The 27,191-nt window shown below is 48.9% G+C and overlaps 1 protein-coding gene across 1 annotated transcript in view; it reads left to right on the forward strand.

Moving 5' to 3' along the window:
* Nucleotides 1–27,191, forward strand: part of BSN (bassoon presynaptic cytomatrix protein) — a gene marked incomplete at both ends in the record, with an annotated part of 84,624 nt that overhangs the window by 25,554 nt on the left and 31,879 nt on the right. Inside the window, one exon of the mRNA XM_082664646.1 lies at nt 23,031–23,439. Within this exon, the coding sequence (XP_082520772.1) occupies nt 23,031–23,439 (409 nt within the window). The remainder of the gene's footprint in view (nt 1–23,030; nt 23,440–27,191) is intronic.

Consider the following 27,191-nt stretch of genomic DNA (forward strand, 5'->3'; position numbering starts at 1 on the left):
GCCACTCCAGCTCTCTTATGGTTGCTGTTTGTGTAATAACATTTTCCCATTAAAAATTTTAAGCTATTTATGTCTTTGACTCTAAAATGTGTCTCTTATAGATAGCATATAGTTGGATTTTAAAAATCAAGTCTAATAATCTCTGTCTTTGATTCGATTGTTTAATTGATTTTTATTTAAATGATGTTATTGGTATAGTTTGATTTACATCTGCCAATTTGCTTTTTGTTTTCTATATGTCTCATTGCTTTTTTATTCCTCTTTTCCTCCTTTACTTCTTTCTTTTGTATTAAGTGGACACTTTTGGTTTAACATTTTAGTTCCTCCGATGGTTTTTAAATTATATAGGTTTAGATTATTTGTCTAGTAGTTGCTGTAAGACTTACACAGTATACATCTTTGTTTGTCAGAATCTGCTTCAGATTTATGCTTACTTAATTCCATTGAAATATAGAAACGTTACTCCTATACAGTTCTATTACTTTTCCCCCTTTTTGTGCTATTAGTGTTATACATACTGTATCTATATATATTACAAACCTAACAGTATGTCATTATAATTATTACTTTATATAATATTATGTAATGTTATATACAATCTTATATAGACCTTTTAAAGAAGCTGAGAGAAAAAGGGGAGAAAGTATATATTTGTGGAATTTGTTATATTAACTTTCTTATTTACTACTTCTTATTCTCCTCATTTTTTCCTGTATTCTAGTTACTAGGTGATGTCATTTCCCTACTTCAATACAGCTTTGTTCCCACCCACCTCTTTTGTGCTCTTTTTGTCAGACATATTACATTTCTATACATTATAAGCTCAACAACACATACAGTTTTATGCAATTGCCTTTTTATCAGTTAAGAGAAGAAATATGCAATTATACTTTCTTTTATGCTTACTTACATAATTACCTTCGCCAGCACTCTGTTTTTTTGTGTGTTTGAATTTGAATTACTGTGTGGTATCACTTGTTATCTGCCTGAGGAATTTATTTTTTCTTTATCCCCTTAGTTTTACAGAGGTATAATTGACCTTTATTATTTCTTGTAAGGTAATTTGCTATCAACAGTTTTTTTCTGCTTTTGTTTATCTGAGAATGCTTTATTTTGCCTTCATTTAAAAAATATCTATTTTTCCAGAGATTTTTAAGCTCACTTTATATTTGTTATTAAAGATTGTTGACTCTGATAAGGTTGAGAACCAAAGGCACAGAGTAATATTATGAAATGATGAAATATCAACATATTTCTTATTCACAGTTTTTAAAAACTGTTAAAAATGTTTAAAAAATTTTTTAAATAGCAAGCCAATGGAGTAGGGTAATTTGAGACATATTTTTTAAATTGAAATTATTGTAGATTCACATGTGGTTTTAAGAAACAATACAGAGACATTCCTCTTACATTTTGCCCAGTTTCTCCCAGTGGTGAAACTGTAGTATATCATAACCAAGATATTGACATTGATACAATCCACCAATCTTATTCAGATTTCCCTAGTTTTACTTGTACTCACTTTATGTGTGCTTATTAATTAAGGTATACAATTTTATCACTTGAACAGATTTGTGTACCCACTACCACAGTCAAGATTCTGATCGGTTCCAACCACAAGGATCTCTTGTGTTGTCCTTTTGTAACTACATCCAGCCTCCCTCCTGCCCCTTCCCCCTATTCCATCCCTAATCCCTGGCAACACCAATCTGTCCTCCATTTTAAATGTTTTGTCATTTCAAAAATGTTGCACAAGTAGAATCATACATAACCTTTTGGGGTTGGCTTTTTTCACTTTTTTTCACCTATAATTCCATAGAGATTTGTCCAAGTTGATGTGTCAACCAATAGCTCATTCCTTTTTATTGCTGCATAGTACTTCATGGTATGTATGTACCACAGTGTGTTCAGCCATTCATTGTTGAAGGACATCTGAGCTGACTCCAGTTTTGGTCTATTAAAATAAAGCTTTTATGAACATTCATGCACAGGTTTTTTTAAAAAATTAATTAATTTATTTGTTTATTTTTGGCTGTGTTGGGTCTTCGTTGCTATGCACGGGCTTTTCTATAGTTGTGGCAAGCGAGGGCTCCTTTTCGTTGCGGTGCGCAGGCTTCTCATTGCAGTGGCTTCTCTTGTTGCGGAGCATGAGCTCTAGGCATGTGGGCTTCAATAGTTGTGGCTCATGGGCTCCAGAGCGCAGGCCCAGTAGTTGTGGTGCACAGGCTTAGTTGCTCTGCTGCATGTGGGATCCTCCCAGACCAGGGATCGAACCCGTGTCCCGTGTATTGGCAGGTGGATTCTTAACCACTGCGCCACCAGGGAAGCCCCCATGCACAGGTTTTTATGTGAACATAAGTTTTCATTTCTCAGGGATAAATGCCAGGAATACAGTGGCTGGGTCGTTTGACAGTTGCATACTTAATTTTTAAAGAAACTGCCAAACTGTTTTCCAGAGTGGCTATACCATTTACATTTCTACCAGCAGTACGTGAGTGATCCAGTTTCTTTGCATCTTTTCCAGCCTATGGTATTGTCATCATTTTTAGTTTAGTTATGCTGATCGTCATTGTGGTTTCAATTTGCATTTCCCTAATGGCTAATGATGTTGAACATCTTTTCATATGCTTATTTGCCATTTGGTCTGTTCGTGTCTTTTGCCCACTTTCTAATTAATTTTTTTCTATTGAGTTTTGAGGGTTCTTTATATGTTCTGGATACTAGTCCTTTATTGGATATGTATTTTCAAATACTTTCTCTTACTCTGTAGCTTTTCTTTTCATTCTCTTTACGTAGGCTTTTACAAAGCAAAACTTTTAAAATTTAGTGAAGTCCAGTTTATCAATTTTTCTGTAATGGATCATACTTAAAGTATCAAATTTAAGAACTCTTTGCCTAGCTAGATCTTGAAAATTTTCCTGACATTTAAGTTTATTGCCCATTGTGAATTAGTTTTATATGAAGTCTGAGGCTTAGGCCAAGGTGGTGGTGGTGTTGTTGTTTTCCTGTCTTCAATACCATTTGTTGAAAAGGCTATCCTTCCTCAATTGGTTGGTTTTGCACCTTTGTAAAAAGTCAGTTGAGCATATTTGTGTAGATCTATTTCTGAATCCTTTATTCTTTCCATTAATTTATGTGTCTATCCTTCTACTAATACCACACTGTCTTAATTAATATAGTTATATAGTAAGCCTTAATATTGGATAGAGTAATTCCTCCCACTTTACTCTCCTTTGACAAGATTATTTTCGTGTTCTAGGTCCCATGCTTTTCCATATAAATTTTAGAGTAAGTTTGTCTATGTCTATAAAAACTATTGGAATTTTGATAGGAATTGCATTAAACCTATAGATCAATTTGGGGAGAATTGACATCTTTTCTATGTTGAGTATTCTATTTCATGAGCATAGTATGCTCTTCCGTTTATTTAGGTCTTTGATTTCCTTCCTCAGCATTTTGAAATTTTCAGGTACAGATTCTATAAATGTTTTTAAGTGTATACCTAAGTGTGTTATTTTCTTTGGAGTGATTGTACGTGGTATTGTGTTTTTACTTTTGATTTCTTCATGTTTATTGTTAGTATATAGAAATGGAATTGATTTTTATATATATTTTTTAGTGTCTTGCAACCTTGCTGAACTTATTTAATAGTTCTATGACTTTTTTGTAGATTCCTTGGGGTTTTTAATGTAGATAATCATGTCATCTGCAAACACATACAGTTTTATTTCTTCCTTTCCAATCTGTATGTTTTTTATTCCTTTTACTTGCCTTATTACAGCAGCTAGAACTTGCAGTACTATGTTAACTAAGAGTGATGAGGGAGTGGCTGGAAGGGAGGGCTGGACTGAGGGACGTCCAGACATCAGGTTGAGTGGGGTGGTGAGACCAGAGGTCAGAGGGCTTGGAATGGCAGGCAGGATTTGGACTTGAGTTTGTTAGGAAAATTCTTCTGGCTACTGTATGTGGCATTCGTGGAGGAGGCGAGCCTGGAGCCCAGTAATGAGTGGAGGCTATAGTCACCGCCCAAAGCCCCATCTTGGAGCCAGTGACAGAGATTGTTGAACATGGGTTTGAGACAGAATAATGGCCCACGGAGAGTGAGGAAAGAGTCGGTGAGGAGCCATCTTTAAGTCTAGGTCAAGGCAGGACAAGAAGCCCCAGTTCATTTTCCTCACCCCTGTGATGTAGTCAGTGACCAATGGCAGAAACCAACTCTGTATCAGAAAAGCTCCTCTGGGAGAGCAGAGAGGAGAGTAAGTTCTCAAAGAGGAAGGAAAGTAGGGAGGTTCCTAGGCTCCAGAAAAAGGAAACCATGGTGGGGGTGGGTAGCCTGGAAGTATGGCCAGGAAAATTGGAGGGACTGAGGAAGTGGTCTGCAGTGCAGGTGGCAACCATCCGAGCTGCCTGAACATCACACATGAGACCTTCTCCCTGAAGGTTCTTCAGAAGTTAAGGAGGTCCTTACTTGTACTCCTGGTCATGGCAGTGTCCAATGGGCTCAGCTCTGCTTTCCTTTCTGAGGCCTCGTGAGATATGTGAGTGACCAGAAGCCTATAAAGATCTTAGTAAGAGCATGGTTTCTTGGAGGTTGGTCTTCTGAGTGTAACACTTGTTCCAGTGCTATCTTGGGGCTCTGTGTCTTGGCCAAAAAATTTGCAGGTGAAGTAAGTCTAGAGCTGCAAACAGAGGCCAAGGCTCTGATGGTAGTCCCTGGGGCAGAGTCTCCTGGATGTCATTTTCCTCACTGAAGTCGCTCCATGATGTCTCAGAGTGAAGGCTGAGTCTCAGTCTAGCCTGGTTTATATCCAGTCTCAGAAAGATACCAGACAGTTTTCCAATTTTTTGTATATATCAATCACTAGCATTGTTTGTTTCTGAAGAATTTATACTTTTATTTCTCAATAGGAGGTAATTATTAGATTTCTGAAAAATGTGGGATTTGTTTAAACGAGTCACAGCATTTGGCTGAAACAGAGAGGACTCCATCTGTTGCTTTTGCGTGGTCTCCAGTTCTGTTCTCTGTGACTAAGCTATAAGGGAAGCAGGAGAACTTGGTGTTCTGTGAGCTAACCATGACTGACTGTCAGACACAAGCCTCACCAAGTAAAGATATGGGAAAGAGGACCCTGTTTCCTGAGAGCTTCTCAACTTGAGATCTCTGCAATTAGTCACTGTGTTTGGGTGAGACGGGGTTGGGGGCAGGAGCCAAGGGCTCTTTGTCCACTGACGTCTGGCTCTTTCATTAGTGACAGGTCTTTCTCATGTGCAGAGTGAAAGAAGAGGTATCCTGTGAGTCAGGGGCACAGCACATGGGATTCTCACACCCCTGCAGCTCCTGTGAGGGGTAGCTGCTCTGTGGGTAGGGCAAGTTGCTCCCAGAGCTTTGTGCTCAATCAGCAGATTGGCCTGCCCTGCTTAGCTGCTCATATACCTGCCTCTCACTGGGCAGCTGGGGCCTGGCCTTCCACACCCACTGGAGGGGCTGGGCCCATAGAGTCGTGCCCCACCTCTGCTGGCTCCTCCAGAACCAACAGCCTGGGAAATCTTGAGCGGCACAGGTGCTACTCCACTGCTCTCTTCTTCTGCTCTAGCCCTGGAGACCTTGTTCTGAGCTGTCACAGGAAGTGCCCTTTCCTCTGTGACTCAGCCTCATCTCTGCCTGTAGGTGGTGTGCTGCCTGGCTTGTGTGTAACCTCAGTGGATTCCTCCTCCTGTGGGGCCAGTTGTAGTGGCTGTGTGGTCCTGTAAGCAGATGCCACCAGCTTAGCCTGATTCCTTCTTCCCAACTGCACAGGGTGTATCACAGGAGTTGCCTGTCTGTTTGTTTGTTTATTTATTTATTTGTTTATTTATTTATTGGCTGGATCGGGTCTTAGTTGCGGCACGTGGGATGTTTTGCTGCGGCGTGTGGGCTCTTCGTCAGGGTGCACAGGCTCTTCATTGCGGTGTGCAGGCTTTTCTTTAGTTGTGGCGCGCGGGCTCAGTAGTTGTGGTGCACGGGCTCTCTAGTTGTGGTACGTGGGCTCCAGAGCATGTGGGCTCTGTAGTTGTGGCGCACGGGCTTAATTGCCCCGCGGCATGTGGGATCTTAATTCCCTGACCAGGGATCGGACCAGCGTCCCCTGCATTGCACAACGGATTCCTCACCCCTGGACCACCAGGGAAGTCCCAGGAGTTACCTGTCTAGATTGGCACCCTAGGCAACACAGGCCTGCCAGGATGCATCGTGATTACCGAATTAGCAAGTGACCAGAGCCTCTTCCAGGAGTGAGCCTTGTGTGAGGAGTGCTGAGTGGACCCCGCTTCACTGCTGGAGACAGCCCAGAAGCCATTCGCTACAGTGATACCAGTAGATCTGAAGGCCCAGGGAGATAGATTTCTGTTGGCCATTCTTTTAGCAGGTTTTTGGTGAGCCATACTGTCACTCTGTGCTGAAACTCAAGATCTGACTCAGCCCAAAAAAGTGCTCAGCTGACCTTGCCAGCTCCCAGCGAGTGCAGAGGCCCCCACCCCCAACAACCCCTTCATTTTGGGTTAGGTGCTTCCCTTTCCTGGTACATCCATGAAACAGCTTCTCCTTCCCAGCAACAAGCACCAGTTTGCTTTGACCCTGTGAGGGGTCTGTGCAACACCCTGTGGCTGGTGTTCGGACCACTAGCCTCTGACTGGCCTCCCTGGTTTGCTCTAGCTTCCTTAACTGTAGCACAATAAGATATCCTAGGCTTAACAATTCTGCCCCTGACAATGATCCTGAGGATCATCCTACAGCAGTCCTCAGAGACCTTCCTCATCCCTTTTCACAGCTGTGGAGAATTCCATTATGTTGTTGGACCACAGTGTTATTCAGCCAACTCCTACTGAGGACTTTGGGGTTGTTTCCTGAGCTTTGCTGTCACAAATCGTCCCAAGATGAATTTCCAAGTGCATGTGTCTATTTTATTTATGTGTGTAACCATTATCTCCATCTAGTTCTAAAACATTCTCTTCACCCCAAAAGAAAACCCCATACCCATGAAGCAGTTGCTCCCCATTTCTTCCTCCCCCAGCCTCTAGCAACTAGTAGTCTGCCTTCCCTCTCTATTGATTTACTTATTCTAAATATTTCATGCAAATGAAATCATAAAATATGTAGCCTTTTGTGTCTGGCTTCTTTTTTTCTTTTATAAATTTATTTATTTATTTTTGGCTGCGTTGGATCTTTGCTGCTGCGTGCAGGCTTTCTCTAGTTGTGGTGAGCGGGGGCTACTCTTCCTTGCGGTGTGTGGGCTTCTCATTGCGGTGGCTTCTCTTATTGCGGAACACGGGCTCTAGGCACGTGGGCTTCAGTAGCTGTGGCATGCGGGCTTAGTAGTTGTGGCTCACAGGCTCTAGAGCACAGGCTCAGTAGTTGTGGCACACAGGCTTAGTTGCTCCGCGGCACGTGGGATCTTCCTGGACCAGGGCTCGAACCTGTGTCCCCTGCATTGGCAGGCGGATTCTTAACCACCGAGCCACCAGGGAAGTCCCTCCATTCCTTTTTAAGTCTGAATAACATTCCATTGTATGTATATACCACATTTTGTGTATCCATTTACCCATCCATCATGGGCTTTTGGGTTGTTTTCACCTTTTGGCTGTTATGAATGATGCAGGGATCCTTGAGTCTTAGCAGCCTGGTGGACAGGTAGAGCAAAGACATGTAGACAGGCACTGGGATGAGGTGCGGAGGCTCGGGAAGGAGTCCAGAAGCAGGGTCTGCTCCCATGCCCCAGGGTGTTTGCGTGGCTTTGTTCAGGTGTCCCCTCTTCTGAGGGTCATCCCCCTCCTTCCTCATTTGTATTGTTCTGAACGAGTCAGGTTTATCCATTTGTCTTCTTGGTCTTTGCCTGTCTCTGCACCATAAGGCAAGTTCCATGAGACGAGTGGCCTTGTTTGCCTTGCTCACTGCTAGGTAACCAACATCTGCAGTGCAGCCCAGTGCCAGGCACCCTGGGGCTCTTGATAAAAAGGATCTAATGTTCGGTGAAGCCTCACACTTGTGCTGCCATGGCTGCCATCGTAGCCTTAACCCCTTTCGTCTCCCCAGCTTGCATTTGGATCTGCACTCACTACGTGCTCTGTCCACGTCATCCCAAACTATCCTGGGTCCCCAGCACCTTCTCAGACATTGCCCCCACCTTCTGCCAGGTGAGAGCCTGGCTATGCCTGAGGTTGCAGCAGTCCCCTCAGCCCCTTGGCAGGGCTCTGCAGACCCACACTCACTCGCATGTCCCTCCTGGCCAGGGGACCTTTGGGGCTGCATGAGCCTGGCCCTCAGACCCTGGTCCTTCCTCTCTTGTCAGCCACAGGCCATATGGTTCTACCACTTTCTCTCCCTCGGCCTTGCTGGCTGGACCTCTCATTACTTCCCACTTCCCTGAAGATTTTGGCATCAGAATCCTAGGCTTCCTGCCCACTCCCCTTGCTGTAAGCCAGGGAAGGAAGGAAGGGAGGAAGGAAAGAGCTAATGTTTTTCTCAGTGCCCACTGTGCACCTGGCATTGCTCTTCCTCAGACTGGGATGACCCTCGTCGCTCTGTTGGCTTAGGCTGGCCTGGGCACTCTTGGCGGGGACGCAGGGCTGGGCTAGTCCCTCAGGGCATTTGCCCTTCCCCTTGGGAGCAGACCTCCTGGACAGGGTCTTACTCATTACTCAGGGCTGTAACTCCATGTGCCATGAAAAGTGTGGTCATACATGTGCTGATGTGCTCACACACGTGTGCGTGCAATGCACTGCACACACAGGAGCACACACTAGTGCCCCACACTCACACATGTGCATGCACAGTCACACAGCGTCTCATGAGGCTTTTTTCTTGGATCTTAATCACCACCCTCAGACTCACATTTTCCTTTTGAGTGCATCTGTCTTAATGGATTTTAAGCACAGGTAGCTGAGTTTAACACTCTGGACATGTGAACATGTTTCAGGTAGGAACATGGGCATCCCTGAGCCTCTGCTGGTCAGATGCTGAGCCCTGGGAAGGGGAAGAGAGTAGGGAAGGGAGCTCCTGGTGGTCAGCCCGAGGAAGGACCTCTCCTGGTCAAGGGTCCCACCTGAAAGGGACTTTTCCTCCTTGGATGGAAGGTTCTGGCCTTAGGCCAGGCCCAGGGGGCCTTGCAAGAGAGTTAGCTACCCCATGGCAGTCTGGGCACTGGGGTGTGTGAGGGTCAGCTCCTCAAGCAGGAGGAAGGAATAGGCACATGGGGTGAAGAGGGGTAGGGTGAGGGAGCATTTCCTGCAGGAGGCCTCCCTAGCCTCTCATGTTATTGGGAAATCTCTACCAGTGGCAGGCAAAGCTCCCTGAGGGACTCATAGGTGAAACTCCAACAGGAGGGATCTAGAAAGGAACCCACAGCACATTCATGGCCCTCACAGTCTTAAGGGAGAGGGAGGCTCAGGAACCAAAGTGCCACAGGTAGATATTAGATTTCTCGTTCTGAGTTAGATCCCTCAGAAGTGAAGGGCAAGAGAACCACAGAGGAAAGACTGCGGAGTTGGCAAAAAAGGAAAAAGAGCCTCCATCCATGTACATTTTAGGCTGACAGGGAAGGTGGAACAGTGGGCACAGTGCTGTTGAAGGCTGGAAGGGTGGTGGGTGGCTTTCCTTTTACAGTTTCCTTTAATGAAGAGGGCATGTTTTTCCTGCTGGAATCTTGAGTCTCATTTACCATCTTGAGATGTCGTTTTTTGTCATTCTGGTTTTTTTCACAAGCCCTGTAAAGAACTGCATTCACTAGATCAACACTTCCTTAGCACAGACCCCATTTGGGCTTGGGTGTTTAGTCCTGTGCTGCATGCAGATAGGGCAGGGAGAGAGGCCAAAGAGCTGCCCTCAGGCACCTCAGGCAGCTGCCCTGTGTGAGGCTGTGGGAGTCTGCAGGAAGGTCTACAGCAGGTTTCTGGGGACAGGGGACTCTGGGGAAGGTCCCAGAGAGGGCAGGATGCTTGAGCTGGGTTTTGAAGTTGACTTGGAGTTTAAGGAAAGGGCCTTCTAGAAAGAGAGCAGAGCATAAGCTGGGAGGAGTGAGGGTCAGCTGAGGAGCCTCAGGACTCCCTGCCTGAAGGCAGTGCAAAAAGAGGAGACTGCGGGCGGGAGGACCCCATTGTAGAGTGCTTTGAAGGCAGAGGCCGAGTGTATCCAGGGTGGGGTGGCAACATGGGTGGGGCTGGTGGCATTTCCCTTGCACCTGTTTCGGAGGTGGGAAGAGTGAGCACTTGGCGCAGTGTGGCTTGTGCGATTGTGGCAGCTGCCTCATGGGCTTTTTTTTTTCTTTTTTTTTTGGCCACACCGCAGGTGGCATCCTAGTTCCTAGGATTGAACCCGTGCACCCTGCAGTGGAAACACGGAGTCTTAACACTGGGGACCACCAGGGAAGTCCCCAAATGGGCTTTCTGAGTGAAACTCCTGAACAGGGCCTACCCTGGTATCTCTGTCCTGGACTTCAGAGTCCTTTCTGCCCCCAGACTGTCTCTCATCAGCCTCAGAAGTCTTGTGGCCCCAGGATTGTTGCAACACATTTACTATCTTCCAAGCCTGGTTGTGTCCGTCACCACCACACAGGACCACCGATTCCCTAATCATTCACCCCAGGCCATCGGCCATTCAGTCCACAACTACTGAGTCCCCCTGTATGCCAGGCCCTGTGCCAGGCTCTGAGGACCAAGTGGTGACCCAGTGTGGAGGAAAGGCAGACTGCCCCCACTGCTCTCTGGAAGCCTGTCCCCTTCCCCGCATCTTCCTCCAGAGTTTTCTCTACCTGTGCCAGCCCACATCCATTTCTCCTTCTGGGAGTCCCCGAATCCCCCACCCCTCCCCACCACACAAACATGTCTGCACATTTAAGTTCTAATTATTTTGTGTATGGTAAAGTTTTGTGTGTGAGAACACTTGCTTTGAGTTCTCTTGATTGTAATAAATTTGAAATTGCAAGGCAGAGGTATTGTTCAGAGGCTTTCCTCCTCATTTCATTACCTGTTACTTCCGGTGCTGCAGGCCCTTTGTCCAAAGGCAGCATTCTTTAGCGGTTGGAATAGCCCTGCACAAGAACCAGCACTGTGCCCTGGGCTGTGGGAGCAAGTGACAGAAGGGCAAGCGCCGACAGGGTGACTTTGGGAGATGAGTAGGGATGGAACCCCTTCTATTTTTTCACTCAGCTGAAACCAAGGACCATGGATGATCCTCGGTCACAATTTTCTTTTACCATTTTTGGGTCACAGATAAGTTTTTCCTTATTGTATAGAAACATAAAAAGCAAGCAAGCTCTTACTAGTTAAAAAAAAAAAGTTAAAAAAATTTTAAATTAAAAAAAAGAGCAGGGCTGATTTCTGGACAGAGAGGTTTTTAACATGGAGTGGGCAGACGTTACTTTGGTGTTTCTTTCTCCCCCCAAATACACAATAGACATAGTTTTTGGATCCCCTTGGCTTTCCATGAGAAGGGAGTTAAGGGGTCCTCAGGCTAGGTGGGGTTTCCCTGCAAGTCTGGAAGGGCAAGCTCTGGGAAGCCTCATACACTTGAGGTTTTTTCAGGTCCAGCCCAGTACCCTGTGCACGGCAGGTGTTCAGCCAGTTCACGTATTAATGATGCAGGCACTGGCTTATCTTACTAACTGCATTGTTGGCCCCCATCTTCCTTTCAGTGCTTGGATTGGGGCGGGCATGGAGCAGGTCCTCAGCCATCTTTGTGGCTGAGGGTGTGTCCCGGCAGTCCCTGAGGACAGGCTGACGGCTGAATCCACTGCACTGGGTCTGAAGACAGGGCAGAAGCTTGTCAAGCTTTCTGAGCCAGAGTCCTGGCTTCTGCCATGTTGGGGTTGGAGTGGAGAGAGTGGGGCCTGCTGCCTCCATTGTCACAAAGACTTGCAGTTTTCTCTTATCTCCTGGTTTCAGCAGAATTTGGAAGAGAGTTGACAAGCATAGTGCTTTCCCCTTGGTAAAAGGCTGTAGTAGTAGAATTTGCTGGAGTGAGAAGCAGGGGAAAAGCTGGCTCAGCTTTATGTAATGACTCCTGACTCCTGATTAGAGCTTCCTAGCTTTAAGAGTCCTCTCCCTGAGCCAGAAAACTGGGACACTTCGCAGCTCAAAGTTGTCCCTATGTGGGGTTCCCATGCAGATGTCTGCAAGCCTGGGGCTGGGTGGGGGTAGGAACCTCGGTGGCTTGGGCTGAATTCCTGGGCCACACCTGGGAACCATGGCACTCCTGGAAGACAGGGTTGGTAAATGAGAATCAAGGGCCGGCCTGGGGCCAAAGATCTTGAGAAGGCTGTAGAGAGGGGGCTAAGAATTTGCCTGTCCACCATGTGTGCCCTCAGAAAGCTGAGCCTGGGAGGGGAGTTCATGGGGGTATGTGGCGGGCCTGGAGGTGCCATTGAAGGGTACCCTGGTCACCACAGGCTGGAAAAGGCCAGGGGGTGCCTTAAAATTCAAATGCTATATATGCTGTAGGTCTTAGTACAGGGATGTGTTGGGATTTGCCCAGATGAATGTCAGCATCCTGGGTTCAGTCCTCATGGTGCCCAAAGGGAAGAAGGGTGCCCAAAGGGAAGAAGAGTCCCTAAGGTTGGGGCCTTGTTTCCTCTGGTGTCCCAGGTCAGGCCAGCTGGAAAGCCTAGGAGGTGACGGGGAGAGCCTTTGAGGAGCTGCTGACCTGGGTCTCATCTCTGGGCGGTGACTCTGGGCTTGCCACCTGCCTGCCTCCTCTTCCTTCCTTTGGCCCTCTTGGCTCCCAGCGTGGGCCCTCACCTCTCCTGGCTCCCTCAGGAATCTCCTACTGATGAGCTTTACCCAAGTCTGATGAATAAGTGGGAAAAAGGCATTAGGGCCCTAAAAGCAGTAATGCTCCCCTCCTACTAAGTTCTAGCTAAAGAAGCCAGCTCCTCTATGCACTGTAGTAAAACCCAGTCTTTGAATCCTTTCCCCTTGGAATTTGTGGTAATTGGCTGAACCAGACGTTTGTAAAAGATGATTGATATAAATATGACTGTTTAATTCACCTAAAATAAGAAGTTGCTTTCGAGCCCTACCAGAGTCATTTCCTATAAATCTTGCCTAATTACAAATTATCTTTCGTCAGTTGTTTATAACAACCTGTGTGAACTTCTGCTTCCTTTGACTGGCAAACAGGGATTGCACCCACATTAGATTCTGGGAATCTCTGCCCTTATAGGGTGCTCAGTCTGACCTAAGGGACACTGTAAACAGATAGTGCCTTGCAGGAGCAGCACTGGGACCAGGCCAGAGGGGGACGCATAGGGAGGGAGACCCCAGGAGGCTCCACACCAGAAGTCAGGTTGGAATGGTGCTGTGGAAGTGTTCAGCCAGCCCTCTGGAGAGCCTGTGGGCGTGGATGCAGGAAAGCCCCTGGCCTGTTGGGGAGCTCCCAGGCCTCAGGCAGGGCTTGTGTTAGGGGACGTGTGGGTGATGCTTGAGAGACAGGCTGGTGTGGTAGGCCCAGACCAGCCATTGAGGAGTTTGGACTCCATGGGCTTCAGGAGGTCCAATGCCTTCTGAGAGCAAACAGAAATGTTTATGAATGTGTACTTTTCTTCTTCTTAAGGATAAGATCTAAAGTTTTAAATCAGATTTATAAAGGGACCATGCTTTAGAAAACTTAGAACTTGCACAGGTGAAAAGCCAGAAAATGGCATTTGTTTTGTGTTGTAAAATGTCTTTCTGGTTAAATACGATAAATTAAAAGCATCTCTTTGCTCAGTCTCCTTACTGAACTAACCAAAAACTGCAAGAAGCATAAGAAACAGAAAACGGGCTTCCCTGGTGGCGCAGTGGTTGAGAGTCCGCCTGCCGATGCAGGGGACATGGGTTCGTGCCCCGGTCTGGGAGGATTCCACATGCCGCAGAGCGGCTAGGCCTGTGAGCCATGGCCACTGAGCCTGCGCATCCGGAGGCTGTGCTCCGCAATGGGAGAGGCCACAACAGTGAGAGGCCCACGTACCGCAGAAAAAAAAAAAAAAAAAAAAGAAAGAAACAGAAAACTCTCTTCAACAAAACTAAGGAACACCTATATGTAGGAATGCAATGAACAAAGAATGGTTTCCAAACACAGGGAAAATTAGTTCTGATGAGGGAGGGCTACAGAAAGGGAAATTTGCCTCTGTGGAGCTAGGGCAGGGAGGTCAGAGTCCAGAGGGCCAAACCCAAGAACCACCTCCTTGGACTGGTTAGCAAAGCCACTATATGTGGGGATGTTTAGGAGTGTCCCTGAACCCTGTGTGATGCCAAGAAGTTACTAGGGAGGTGGAGTTGCTCAAGGAATTGAGCAGATTCGGGGTGGGGGAATGGAGGGGAACCATGGGCTGCCAGCAGCCTGAACAATGGAAAGACAAAGGAAAGTTAAAGTAGGTGTAATTGGTATCTCTGGAGAGGAGAACAAAACAAATGGAACAGAGAAATATTCAAAGGTATAATTAATAGAAAACGTTTCCCCCCTGCAGTAAAGGAACACATAAATCTTTAGTTTGAGAGAACATACTGAATTTCAGGAAAAATAGATATGGAATATTAAGTTACTAAACTTCAAAGAGAAAAGAAAAAAGAGTTCTAGAGCACCTAGAGGAAAATGTTAGTATACCTATAAGGGGAACTAATTGGGCTGGCCCAGAGCTCTCCACAGTCATAGTTAGAAAACACAGGGGCTGTACCTGCAAAGTCCTCAGGGAAAGGAACTGTCAACTGAGAATTTTACATCCAGCCAAGCTGTTGTTCAGATAATGACCACGAAAGTATGTTCGGACTTTCAAGAACTAGGGAACATGGTTCCTATGAGCTCTTTTAACATGAATGAATGAATAAAAATTTCTAGAGATACACTCCATAAGACATGAATGGGCAAGCTATGACTAGAGGACTAGTAACCCCTCAACAGAGTCCTAAGGGGGATGGCATCTACCACTCGCTTGCCCTCAGGTGAGCCATGGTTCACACAAGCACCACAGTGCAAGAGACATTCAGCCTTCAGAGTTACACCGAGCTTATGGCATTTGATGGTTCAGCTGACTGATGCCCACACACAGCTCTTGTGACTCTGGGAAGACCACAGATTGGAGGTGAAAATGGGACCAAGGGAAAGGTCAGAAGTAAACACTACATGCATCCTCTGGTCTCTTTCGGGGGATGAATTTGACTCGAGGTGGGTCTGGCCCAGTTCTGAATGAGACACTCCTGGAAGCTGGGTATCACTTGAGGCAGGTCTGAGGGTCTGGTTTGGTTCTGCATCATGGATGACAAGTTCATGGCCTTTGCGCTTATGTGCCCTACTCCTGGGTTCATGACAGACCTTTCTAATTGGTGGCAACAATCTTTCCCACTGATCTTTCTCAAACCCAGCCCTCCAGGCAGTCTCTACCAATTAATGGGGTTGGAGGAAAGTTACCTTTATTTCCCATCCTTGTTCTGGATTCTGGAGACTGACTGGACCTAAAGGGAACCAAGGCCAAATCAGATTGTCCTGAGAAATGCTCTCAACCTAGTGGACCCAGATAGGCCTCAAGGCTGGGGAATGAGGTAGCCAGGACTTGCTTTCCTTACAGTTACGGCCTGGGTCCCATCTTGCTCTCAGCCTCCTGCTGGTGTCTCCCCTTATGCTTCCAGCTTCCCTGGGGCTGTGTCTGATGGCAGCAACTCTTATCCCTACCAGGGACCCATGATCAAAAAGGCAGGAGGCCACTGGCCTGAAAGCTAAGCAGGTCAAGAAATGTTTTCTTGTGTGAAAACTGGCATTTTTTTTAAACTCAAACTTTCTGAATTCTCCCATCCATTCCTGAGAGAGTTGCTCCAGGACCCAGGACCTAGATCCTGGTGCCCACCGTTCTGCAGCCCCTGCTTCTCTGCCTGGATACATGGGGGCCGCTGGGCTGGCCTAGAGGTCCTTCCTGGCCTGGACCTTAAAGGAGAAATCCTCCCATAGCATCTTCCTGGCCATAATTGCCTGTTATAGAAAGGTCAGCCAAGAATTTATCAAAACCTTGTTTGAAGCTGTGGGAACTCTTCCGGCTGCTCTTAGAAAAACAGTTTCTTTAAATTCACTCCCCTCCTGGTGAGCAAAGGCAGCCATTTATTTGTGTGAAATATTTCTCTTTCAAATATTCAACTGGAGGTGGCGGGGGGCATGCTCTAGAATGCTGCCATGTGGACCCCGGCCTAGTTTTCCCTTGGGAGCTCACACGGTCTCTTCCTGCTTTTCCTGCCAGTCTGCCCAGCCTGAGCAGGCCCTCCCTGACTGCAGCCGCCAGAGGGCCTCCAGGCTCCTTCCCACGTGGACTAAGGCAGCCACGGCTCTCCCTGGTGGCCCTGCCCTTATGGACAAACCTGGTGTCTGAGCATCTTTGGTCACTGGAGCTTGTCGGCCTCATGCCTCTCTTGGGAGTTTCTGACAGAGGGGAGTCCAGCTTTTGACTGGATTATTCCTCCCAGCAGTGATCATGGTATGGGACAGAAGGCCACAGGGGTACTGAGGAGAGCTGGTGGGGAGGCCGACGGGATTGGTCTTGTGGCGGGGGCTCCTTCCTGCCCTGCTAGCTAGCTTTAAGACTTGTTTCTGATTAGTCAATAGCCTTAAATGCTGAAAGGGAGGAAACCTGGTAGAAATAGAGCAATTTTTACACCCTCTACCTTTCTTGGCCATCTTTTTAAAATATCTATCCTGGATAAGGCATTTTTAGTCTTCCGCTGCTTGTCTTCCAGCCACTCCTTCGTAGCTCTGCCGTCTCCCTCCTTCTTCACCTGCCTGTCCTCCTGTGTCTTTTCCACTTTACGGCAGTGTCCCTCTCCCCTCCTGCTCACCTGTCCTCATCCCAGCCCTCCTCAAGGAGCAGGACTCCTGGAGGCTGCTGAGAGGAGCACTGGCCTCCAGGGCTCTCACTACTGATGAGCCATATCCATGAAGCCAGGTCTTCCCTGGGGCTGGGCTGGGTCCCGATTGTGGACACCTCCCTCCCTCCCTCCCTCCCTTCTGTGCCCAGTGGAGACCTTTGTTAAGGAGGGCCTCCTGGGGAGGGCATTCCTCTGCCCTCCCCAGGAGGCCCTAAGCTACTCCAACCCTGGCCCCCTTGGGACTTGTGTCCAGTAGAGTGTCACACACAAATCTGGATCTCTGGCCATGGATGGGCCCTTGTGGTCAGAAGGATAGAGAGCTGGCCTGTCCTGAGGATAGGGGACTGAGTGGGAGAGGGCTCATGGCCCTCGTGGGTGTGGCCTTTTCCTTCAGAGCTTCTGAGGCTTCTCAGCCCTCAGGGACGTAGACTCAGGAGCATGTTGTTGAATGCTCCTCCTTATGGGAACTTCTCTGACCCTGGGGGTTGTGTTCTTGTTGTTCTCCTTTCTCTGACCTCTCTGTTTCTGATACCCCTTCTGCTCCCGTTAACGTTGATGCTCCCCACAAATCTTTTCTGGACCACTGCTCTCCATGTGATCTTTATCCCCTGAGGCTCGCCTGTGAACTGAACCCTTAACTCTCTCAGATAAAAATATCTAGACTTGTCTGAATTGACCGCAAGCTCCGACCCATTTCCTGATGTTCCTTGGATGCCCCCCGAAGACCACCAACTCAGCGAAACCAAACTCAACCTAGTGATTTTGCCATTTCACTCCCCAGCCTCCACCCACCAATTGGCTTCTCTCCCTGGATCCTCCGTCTCAATCAAAAGAACCACTCCTCCCTAGACCCCAGGTCAGAATACCCCTGCTGAGCCTTCCCTCCCTCTTGGTCCCTGGACTATCTTTTGGGCTGTTGCCTTATTCTCACTGTCTCCCTACCTCCACCATCTCCCTGACGCAGAGCTGGAGCACTCCCTTGTTTGAAAAGCTCGGAGGCCCTGCTCCCCTGGCCCTTCCTATTTTAGCTCTGAGCTTCCCAGGTAGTTCTGGTAGTTGGGTGCACACTGTTGCCAGGAGCTGTTCTAGGTGCTGAGAATAGCACTGACTTACGCCTTGTCAGGCCTCTGGGCCGTTGCAAGTGCTTTCCCCTCTGCTTCGATTGCCCTTTACCTTGGGGAGAACAGCCCATCCATTAAGACCTGGTTTAGATGTCTCCTAGTCCTCAAAGCCTTGTCAGACTTCTGCCTTCCCTGGACTGTGTGGAGGTGTCTTACAGTGATTTGTTTGCACATCTGTCTCCTCTCTGGACTGGAGGCTCCCAGAAGACTGGATCCCTGTCTGAGTCACTTTTTTAAAAAATTTATTTTAGTTAAATATTGAATAGGTATTTATAGAGGATATAAGAACACTGATAAAATATGTGTAAGATGTAAAGGTTAGCAATACAACGAACACCTGTGGGCCCACCTTCCTTTGTAAGAGATGTAATCCATTCTTGCCATCAGTACCTATCACGGGGCCTGGAACTATCATTCCAGGGGTCAGTGAATCTTTGCTAATGACTGAATGCTCGAATGAATGAGTGAATGAACGTGGTTTTCTAGATGTGTCTCTCAGCGTTGCTGGCCAAACTCCAGGGGAAGTGGTCATAACTAAGTAACATCACTGCCCTAGCTCAGCCCCACTCTGTGAGCTCACTGCACTGCCATATGACTTCCTGTTTACTTTGCATCTACACTTATTGAGTGTCCACTCAGTGCCCAGCATGGTGCTGGGCCTGGGCTACAGTGAGAAGCAAAATGTCAGGCCGCTTCTGAGGGAGTTTCCACTTAAACAGCTCTTCAGAAGAAAGAAAAAATCCAAAGAATCCAAATTGCAGTGCTTCCCACCCCTCCATAGCCTCACCATGCTCTCCCAGAGGTGGTGTGGGACATGGTTAGGGACATGGACTGGTGGCCTTGATATTGGAATCCCAGTGCCACCACTTACAGGTCATAATAGCTTTGCAAGTTCCATAACTTCTATGTGTGGCAGTTTCCTTGTCTATAAAATAGGCAAATTGGATCCTACCGCATGGATTTGCTATGAGGCTTAAAGGAGTTAATATGTGACAGGTGCTTGGCACATGTGGTGCTCATGGTGAGGGCCCGATTAGTATCACCATCGCCGTGGTCAAGTGGAGTGTTCTATGTGGTGGGACTGGGGGTGCAGCCCCTGGCCAGAGAGGACTCCGGGTGTTGTTCCTGTCATTCTGTCCTGCATGAGGTCAGATCCAGCGGAGGGCTGAGTGCATACCTGTCACATGCCATGTCTCCTCAGCTCGAACACATTTTGGGGCCACATTTTAATGTTCTGAGTCGTGATGTGACTGCAGTCCATCCATCCAGGAAACATGTCTTGAGCATCCAGCACGTGCCGGGCACTGTGCTAGGCTCCGGGGTGCAGCTGTGGAGAAAGCACAGAGGCCCTGCCCGCATAGCGCTGGCAGGCTAATGCAGGGACCACAGAGGGTGCACAGAAGCAACATACATAGTATATGATGAGTCGGAAGGCGCTCAGTGCCATGGGGAACAAAGAGGCAGGAGGGATGGAAGCTGCATTTTAAATAGGGTGGTCCAGGAAGTGTCTCCAAAACGATGCCACCAGAGCAAAGACTCGAGAGAGGGCAAGTGCCAGCAGACGTAAATGCCCAGAGGCAGGAGTGGGCCTGGCGTAAGGGAAGTGGACACAGGGAGAGAGAGATAGTAGGAGATGAGGCTGGAGGGAAAGGGCCCAAATCTCATGGGGCCTCACAGACCATTGTAAAGCCTTTGGCTTTTCCTGTGGGAGGGAAAGGAAGGTTTAAGCAGACAAGGGAAGTGGTTTGATTTATGTACGTAAAGGATTATCCCAGCTGCCGCATGGTGAAGACTGCCACATAGAGGGGCAAGTGGGAGCAACCCAGCTTGTGCAAAAAAAAAAAGAGGGCACAGTGATTGACAGGTGGAGCGAGGAGGCAGAGGAAGTGGCCAGACGCTGAAGCCCACAAGATTTACTGATGATTGACATGGGCTGAGAGAAGGGAGTCAGAGACTCCAAGGGGAAGATGAGGAGGGGTACATTTGTGGGAAGATCAGGGGCTCAGCTTGGACACAGCAAGTTTGAGGTGCCTGTAAGACATCTCAGTGAAGATGTAGAGTTGGCAGTGAGCCAAGGGAGGAGCTCAGGGGAGGGGTCTGGGCCAGACACACATTTGTAGTTATCAGTGGGGAGTGAGAGTTAAAGCCTTGAGTCTGGGTGGGTCTTGAACCTCAGGGGTTTGTGTACCTTTGTGAAATGCTTGTATGGACAGAAGCTAAGTCCCTGCAGTGTAGGAAGTGGGGTCCCTGGTTTGGGACACGAGGAAGAACCTGCAGAAGAGCTTGGAAAGGTATGGCCAGGAGAGAGGAGGTCGCCCAGGAGAGGGTGGTGTTCCGGGAGGCCAGTGGAGAGCTTATTTCAGGAAGGATGGAATGCTCAGCGCTTTCAAGTTCCGCTGCTGGTCAGGGGATGATCAGGTGGGAGGAGGAACTGAGAAGCGACTGTCAGATTTGATGATGTGGAGGCCACCGGTGACTGTCACCTGAGCGATTTCTGTGGAAGGATGGGCAAAAGCCAGGCTGTATTGGTTGAGAGGAAGGGAAGAGAGGAGCTGGAGGCCGTGAGTAGAGACCACTCTTTCAAGCAGTGTTGCTGTAAAGAGCAGCAGAGAAATGAGGCATAGCTGAGGGGGAAAGTGGGCCAAAGTTCTTTTTTCTTTTTCAAGATGGGAGACACATGTTTGTATGGCCATTGAAATCATCCAAGTAGAGAGGTAAACATGGACGATGAAGGAGAGGGGAGAATTTGTGAAGGTGAGAAGTGGGCCTTGGGAACAGGAGACAGGCAAACACAGTGGGACAGACGCCGAGAGGCCTTAAATGTACAAATTCCCCTCCAGTGGCTCCCGCTTTCCCTGCGAGATGGTGAGCAAGTCGTCAGTTACAGCAAGGAGAGGGAGGGACATGCTGGCGGCTTGCAGATCAAGGAGAGGTGTGAGGAATCATCCAGGAGACAGGAGAGTGAAGGGCTCATGGGCGTGTATTGTGATTGCCAGGTGTCAACTACAGTCACCGTATGATGTGTGAACACACATCAGGCCTCTGTGCAGGGAGCGTTGCCCTTCCAAGTGCAGACTTTGCTGGGTGCAGTGGGCATTGTTTGTTTATTCACTGTCACCACAGCTGAGTTGAAAGTTAACTTGAATTTGGATCCCTAAGTGTCACATAAAATGTCCCCAGAAAGACTACATTGTGATGCAACACTGAATTTAAAAAGTCACTGTGTACACGGAAGATTGCCTGTCACACCTCACGCAAAACAAACACAGTAGAAATTGCTAAGTTTCTCAGGAGAAACCACTGACCTTGCACAGCCTGAGAAGGGGCTACAGTCTCTTCACATATTATAAAGGGCTCTTCGTAGCTTCTGATTAGCTTTTTTAAAAAATTTTTATTTATTTATTTGGCTGTGCCATGTCTTAGTTGCGGCACACAGGATCTTTGTTGCTACATGTGGGATCTAGTTCCCTGACCAGGGATCGAATCCAGGCCCCCTGCATTGGGAGCGTGGAGTCTTAACCACTGGACCACCAGGGAAGCCCGTTTCTGATTGGCTTTCAAGGGCTGCTTTTAAATTCTAGCCCCAAATAATTTAAGTAAAAAATGAAATTATGAATTTAGCCGTGTGGGATTATTTCTTTACAATACCTAGAAATTAGTCTACTGAAAGGCCCTAGAGCCCAGGTTCCAAGTGTGGGCCAGACATGGCTGCAGCCACCACCACACTGGGCCTCACAGCTGGGGGCAAAGGTGGCTCAGAGGGGCTAGACTCAGACTCTGGTTATCCCACTGAAGAAGAAAGTGGCAGGTCTGTGAGACTGGATGGATGGGTGTATTCTGTTGTTGGTTGATGGACATTCAACAGTGTTTCTTTTTCCTGGAAGAGTCTTTATTAGACCAAGGGTGTGTCTCTTCCCCAGCAGTTCCTCGGAAGGGAAGAAGGACTGCAGAGTGTCTTGAAGTGGGCCTCGCCAGGGAAGCTCTTCGTCTCCCCTCTGAAATAGCTTGTCCTAAGGCATCCTACAGTTGGCTCCTGAATTTTTTTGGCAAGCAGATGGTCTTCATATAAAGGCAGCAAACTTAGAATCCCCTCCTATTAGTCAGACCCTCCAAGGACCAGGAACACTGGGGCTGAAGGGGCCAGGCCAGGATGCTCCACAGGCGGCTGTGGCCGGGCCTCTGCAGTGGCTCTCAGCCAGGCTGCCCTGTCGCCTGGGTGCCAGTATCCACCCAAATGAATACAGACTGAAGCAAGTATCGAATTTCAGGGAAGCAGTATGAAGCATTGCTTTTGGCTTTTTGTGCTTGGCTTTTTTCAAATTGGAAAACTGGCAGAAATGAACTGAAATTGGGTCAAATGAGAAGGAATATAGGGCATTGAGTTTAGCCTGATGGTTTGCCAGTTAATGGAGATGGCATTAACTGGGCATTGGAGTGCCTCCCCACCCTCACCTCCAACTGCCCGGGGTCGGCCTCTGAAGTGGACAAGCCAGAATGTAACAGACCTGCCAGGGAAGTAGCTCTAAACTAGCTGCATGTTGAAATCACTTAGGGAGGAACAAAATAGTAATGCCAGGGTCCTGTCCCCACAGATTTTGATGTAATTTGTCTGGGGTGCAGTCTGAGAGTCAGAAATTTTAAAATCAGCTTAGGTGTTACTAATGTATAGGTTTAGAGCCTTGGTTTTCAAAGTGTAGTCTGCAGACTATAGTAAAGGCATCACCTTAGAGATTTTTTTTTTTTTTTAACAGCTTTATTGGAGTACCTTAGAGATTCTTAAAAGTGCAAACTCCACCCCAGACCTACTGAATCAGACTCTGCACTTTAGTGGGATGTAAGAGGGGACACTCATGAGCCGATCACATGGCCCGGTGCTGACGGTTCAAGTCGGGGGACACTTGTCAGTCAGCACTCGGCCAGTGGGGGCTGTGATATGCCACTGGGCAGCAGAGGAGGGTGGCAACGGGGCTTGGCAGAGTCACCTAGGTTGGTGGAGACCTCTGCAGGGGACTTCTCTAAGGTATATCTCTAACATCGTCATTTTCAATGTCATTTCAGCGTTTCCAGGAGACTGGACCCCAAGGAGCCCCTGGGTAGCCAGAGAGCAGCTTCCCCAACCCCGAAGCAGCCTTCTGCTCCTGCTCCCAGCCGTGAGAGCCCCCAGGAGACAAGGGCACAGGGCCCAGCTGGCCAGGAGGCTGATGGCCCCCGCAGGACGCTGCAGGTAGACAGCAGGACGCAGAGATCAGGGCGGTCCCCCTCTGTGTCACCGGACAGAGGCAGCACCCCCACATCACCCTACTCCGTCCCCCAGATCGCCCCCCTTCCCAGCAGCACGCTGTGTCCCATATGTAAGACCTCGGATCTCACGTCAACCCCCAGCCAGCCAAACTTCAACACCTGCACCCAGTGTCACAACAAGGTCTGCAACCAGTGTGGGTTCAACCCCAACCCTCATCTCACCCAGGTAATCAGCTCTGTGCCGTCTTCCTCCATCCCACCTGCCTTCCCAGGCCTCCCCGGTTCCCCTTTTTACCAGCTCTCTTTTCCTGGTCATTTCCCTTGGCCATCAGCTTCTGTGTCTTCCCAGGGCTTGTATTCTGGCTCCCAGATGTGGTAGCAGAGAAAAAGTCTTGGCCCCAGATGTCCTGAGGGAAAGGACTGAAAGCTTGGGCTCAGTCCTGAGTAGAAGGCGCTTTCTTACCTGGTCCAAGTTTGACCTGGAAAAATGGCCTTAGGGAGGGTCAACGACAGTCTTACGGACAACTTTTCCCAGTGGATGCTCATTTGGAGAGGGCCACGAGCAGCTGCAGGGCCCAAAGGGAGGCAAGTCTCCCTGGCCGTTGGCCAGCCTCTCTCCCTGACAGTGGGTCTTGGAGAGGGATGCCAGTGAGGGGAGCAAGGTGTTAAGGGAGATAGGAAACTGCCTCCCACCTGGGCTTCAGGAACCGCCTCCCCTGGGCTTCCGTTCCAGTAAGCTGGGGCCTGATGGAGTGGAGCAGCTACCCATCCCAAGAAACAACCTTGGAGTAGAGACCCAGACTGGGGGCCAAGCATCCACATGGAGGCAGTGTCCTACACTCATCAAGAGGCCACTGCAAGGCCATTTCCATGAGATTGGCCTGCGTTCTCCCCCAGAGGACCCTGGGTTCCCAGCCCCACCCTTGCTGTGTTGGGATGCTTTGAGTTGCTGTGGGATGCTCAGCCAAGCCCCTGAGCCTCTCTCTGGTGCCATGGAGGCTGGGTGCCCCAATATACTAGCTGGGCTGGGGCCGTGCCTTTGAAATAAGTGGGGTTGTCAGCTTCCTCCCTCTCCTCCGCGGTAACCCACAGAAGTCTCTGGTAGACCCCCAGGGCTCTGCCCTTGGGCCGGGTGGAGAGTGGTGACTGCATGCCCGCAGCTGGGATTATCAGCAGCAGGAGCCGTTTGGACCACATGGGCGGGGGGATGAGTGAGAATAATTGTTCACAGGTCGGGGTCTATTTGTGATATGAGGTGCTGTGGGTGTGGGACGTGTGCTTTGCGAGAGGTAAGTGTGAGATTCCAAGGAAGGAGCTGCCGGTGTGGGGAGATGATTCAGTGCGTTTGCAGTCGCTCCTGGAGTGTGGGGGCTTTCTGAGGAGGCGTGTACACTCGTGATTATTACATCCGTGATTAGAAACAACCCATCCCTGCACTGATCAGTTAGGTAAGTGTTGCTCCTCAGTATTTAGAACAGTGTGGTTAAGGCCAGGGAAGCTCACCTGGCTGTTTCTGCTAGCGAGAAGCAGGGAGGCTTGGCAGGCAGGGATGAGAGAGGCTGCTGTGGGGATCCCCCTCTTGTGCTGGCCCTGCCTCCCAGGTTTCAGCTTCCAGAGACGCTCACTAGAGCAGCAGGACCCGAACGACTCTGGGTGGGGTAGGCGGAGATCAAGGGAGAGCCGCACACGGTGGCACCAGTTTCCTGGTGGGCATCTCAGTCCTTCCCACACAACAAACTCCCCCAGCCTAGGACCTTTGGTGAGGTGGGAGGGGAACCAGCCTTTGGCTGTGCCTGGAAAAACAGCAGAGTGGGAGGACCTTGGCGACACTCGGTCCATCTGCCTCATTGTGCTGGGAGGAAGCCGGGGCTCAGGGCCAGGAGGAAAGGGGCCTCCAGCTTACTGCAGATTCACAGTGTTTGGTGAAGAGCGGGCCTCCGGACCAGGTCCTTCAAGGCATATACATGCAGGAGCTCCAAGACAGGGCTGTTGCTGGTGGCCTTTCCCAGACTTGCTTTCACTGAACATTAGGGGCTGCTGTTCCATGGCATTCAGTTTGGGAAGTGCTGACCATTCTCCAGCTTTTCGCCTGGTGGATGCCCTTTTCTGCCATGGTCTCCAAGCAGAACCTTTTCTTCTTCATGGTTGGCTTTCAGTGGTGTTCCTGTCAAGGAAGAGAACCCTCGGCCCATTTTCCTGAGGGGCTGGCAGAGCCTAGTTCTTGAGTCAGAGCAGTTGCCCTTCGTCACTTCACTAAAAGCAGGTTCACTTCCCTGGTCATGCTTCCACATAACGAGAAAGCACATCTGCAAGTTTTGCCCACATACCTGCTGATAGATCCACCTTGTCAAACCACATCTGTTCTGGCCCTTCTAACATGATGTTCATCAGCCAACAAGGCTATCTGTGGGGTTGCCCTGGTGTCCTGGGCTGGGCTCCTGCCTGGCCTGAGGTTCTGGGCAGCGCAAGGGGTGGGTTCTGAAGTCAGGCTGGTGTAGGTGGCAGGGGCTCAGGCAGAGTGACCTTTTCCAGGAATTCCAGCTCCAGCACTCACTTCCTTTTTTGATTACTCACTTCCTTTTTTGATTTCTCACTTCCTAGGAGTAGCCCAGCTAGAGTGGAAAGGGGTGGGGGGACTGCCAGTCCCAGCACAGATGCACTACAGACACTGGCCACTGGGCAGGTTAATTGGGGTCCTGTCTGGGGGTGCGAACTTGTGCCTGAAACTGCTAGTGTGGTAATGCCGAGGTAGCCTGGGTCCTGCATCCTGCCTTGAAGGTCACCGAAGCCTCATCAGGGCATGTGAGCAGGATGCATTGTTCCTCAGCTTTCCACCACACAAGCGACTTGGAGGGTTTCATGCCTCTCAGACCACTAATGAATCTGCTCTTGGATCTTTGGAAATGAGACCATGGAAAACGAACCTTTTATCGTGCGTGTCACAAGGAGAGAATCAGGGGCTGGTTGGTAACTCAAGTTGCAGCACAGATTAGGAATGTGATAGAACTGTTGTGCTGAATGGCTATGTGAGGACAAAGGAGTAGAAAGGAAGGAAAAGACTGGCACTGCTGGGCCAATGGTCACTGGAACTCAGAGTTTTGGTTTTTCTGTCTCATGGCATCTGTCAGCATCTTATTACTTTAGCTGGGTCCTGTGGAAACAGCACACCAGGTCTGGAGATGAGAATCACATACAGGTCAGCCCCATGTGGCCAGAATAGTGTCTGAGATCTGGAACCACTGCTTTCTGGCCAGTGTGCCCAGGGGCTGCTGGATGGGTACCACACTCACACAGATGTGGCACTTGCTGTCCTGCCCGTGCCCGGGTTGGCTGGCTCTCAAGGCTGTGATGCCTTGAGAGGAAGATGCCTGCGCATGCACTTTGCTGGGGGTCTGAGTGCCTGGAGCACATTAAGACTTCATGGAAGTCAGGGAGCAGCTCAGAGCACCCTCTGTTTACAGTTGAGGAGACCAAGTCTTCGTTTATTCTGATTCATTGGAGCAAGGGAGCTGGGGACCCAGAACCAGTAGCTAGGTCTCCAGTTTTACCCCAAGGATTCCCATCCCCATTCTCCTTATTCATAGTCCATTTTTGCTTGGGCTGAGGATGGTTCGTAGCAAGCAGGGCTATCCTGGCCACTCTTCGTGGTGGAGGCTGTTTTTTCCTGGAGATCTCCAGCCCTGGTTGCTCAGGGCAGGTAAATAATTTAACCTGTTTGAAACCATGGCAAAAGACTGGGGGTTTCCTTGTGGGGTCAGAACATTTCTCACCACCCACAAAAGACCCTCCCTGTGAGGACACAGGGAGGAAGCCAGAGGTGTTAGCATTTAAGCCAAGTCACTGCCCAGTGATGGGGAAAAGACAGGAAGACTGTTCTCTTCTCTGCCTGGATGTGGGTTCTTACACAAGTACCTTAAACCTCCCGAATGTTTAAGGAGAAGCAGGGTCCAGGGACCAGTCTCAGTGGCTTTGCCGATG

The sequence above is a fragment of the Grampus griseus genome (assembly GCF_964374135.1).
Source record: "Grampus griseus genome assembly, chromosome: 10".
NCBI lineage: Eukaryota > Metazoa > Chordata > Mammalia > Artiodactyla > Delphinidae > Grampus > Grampus griseus.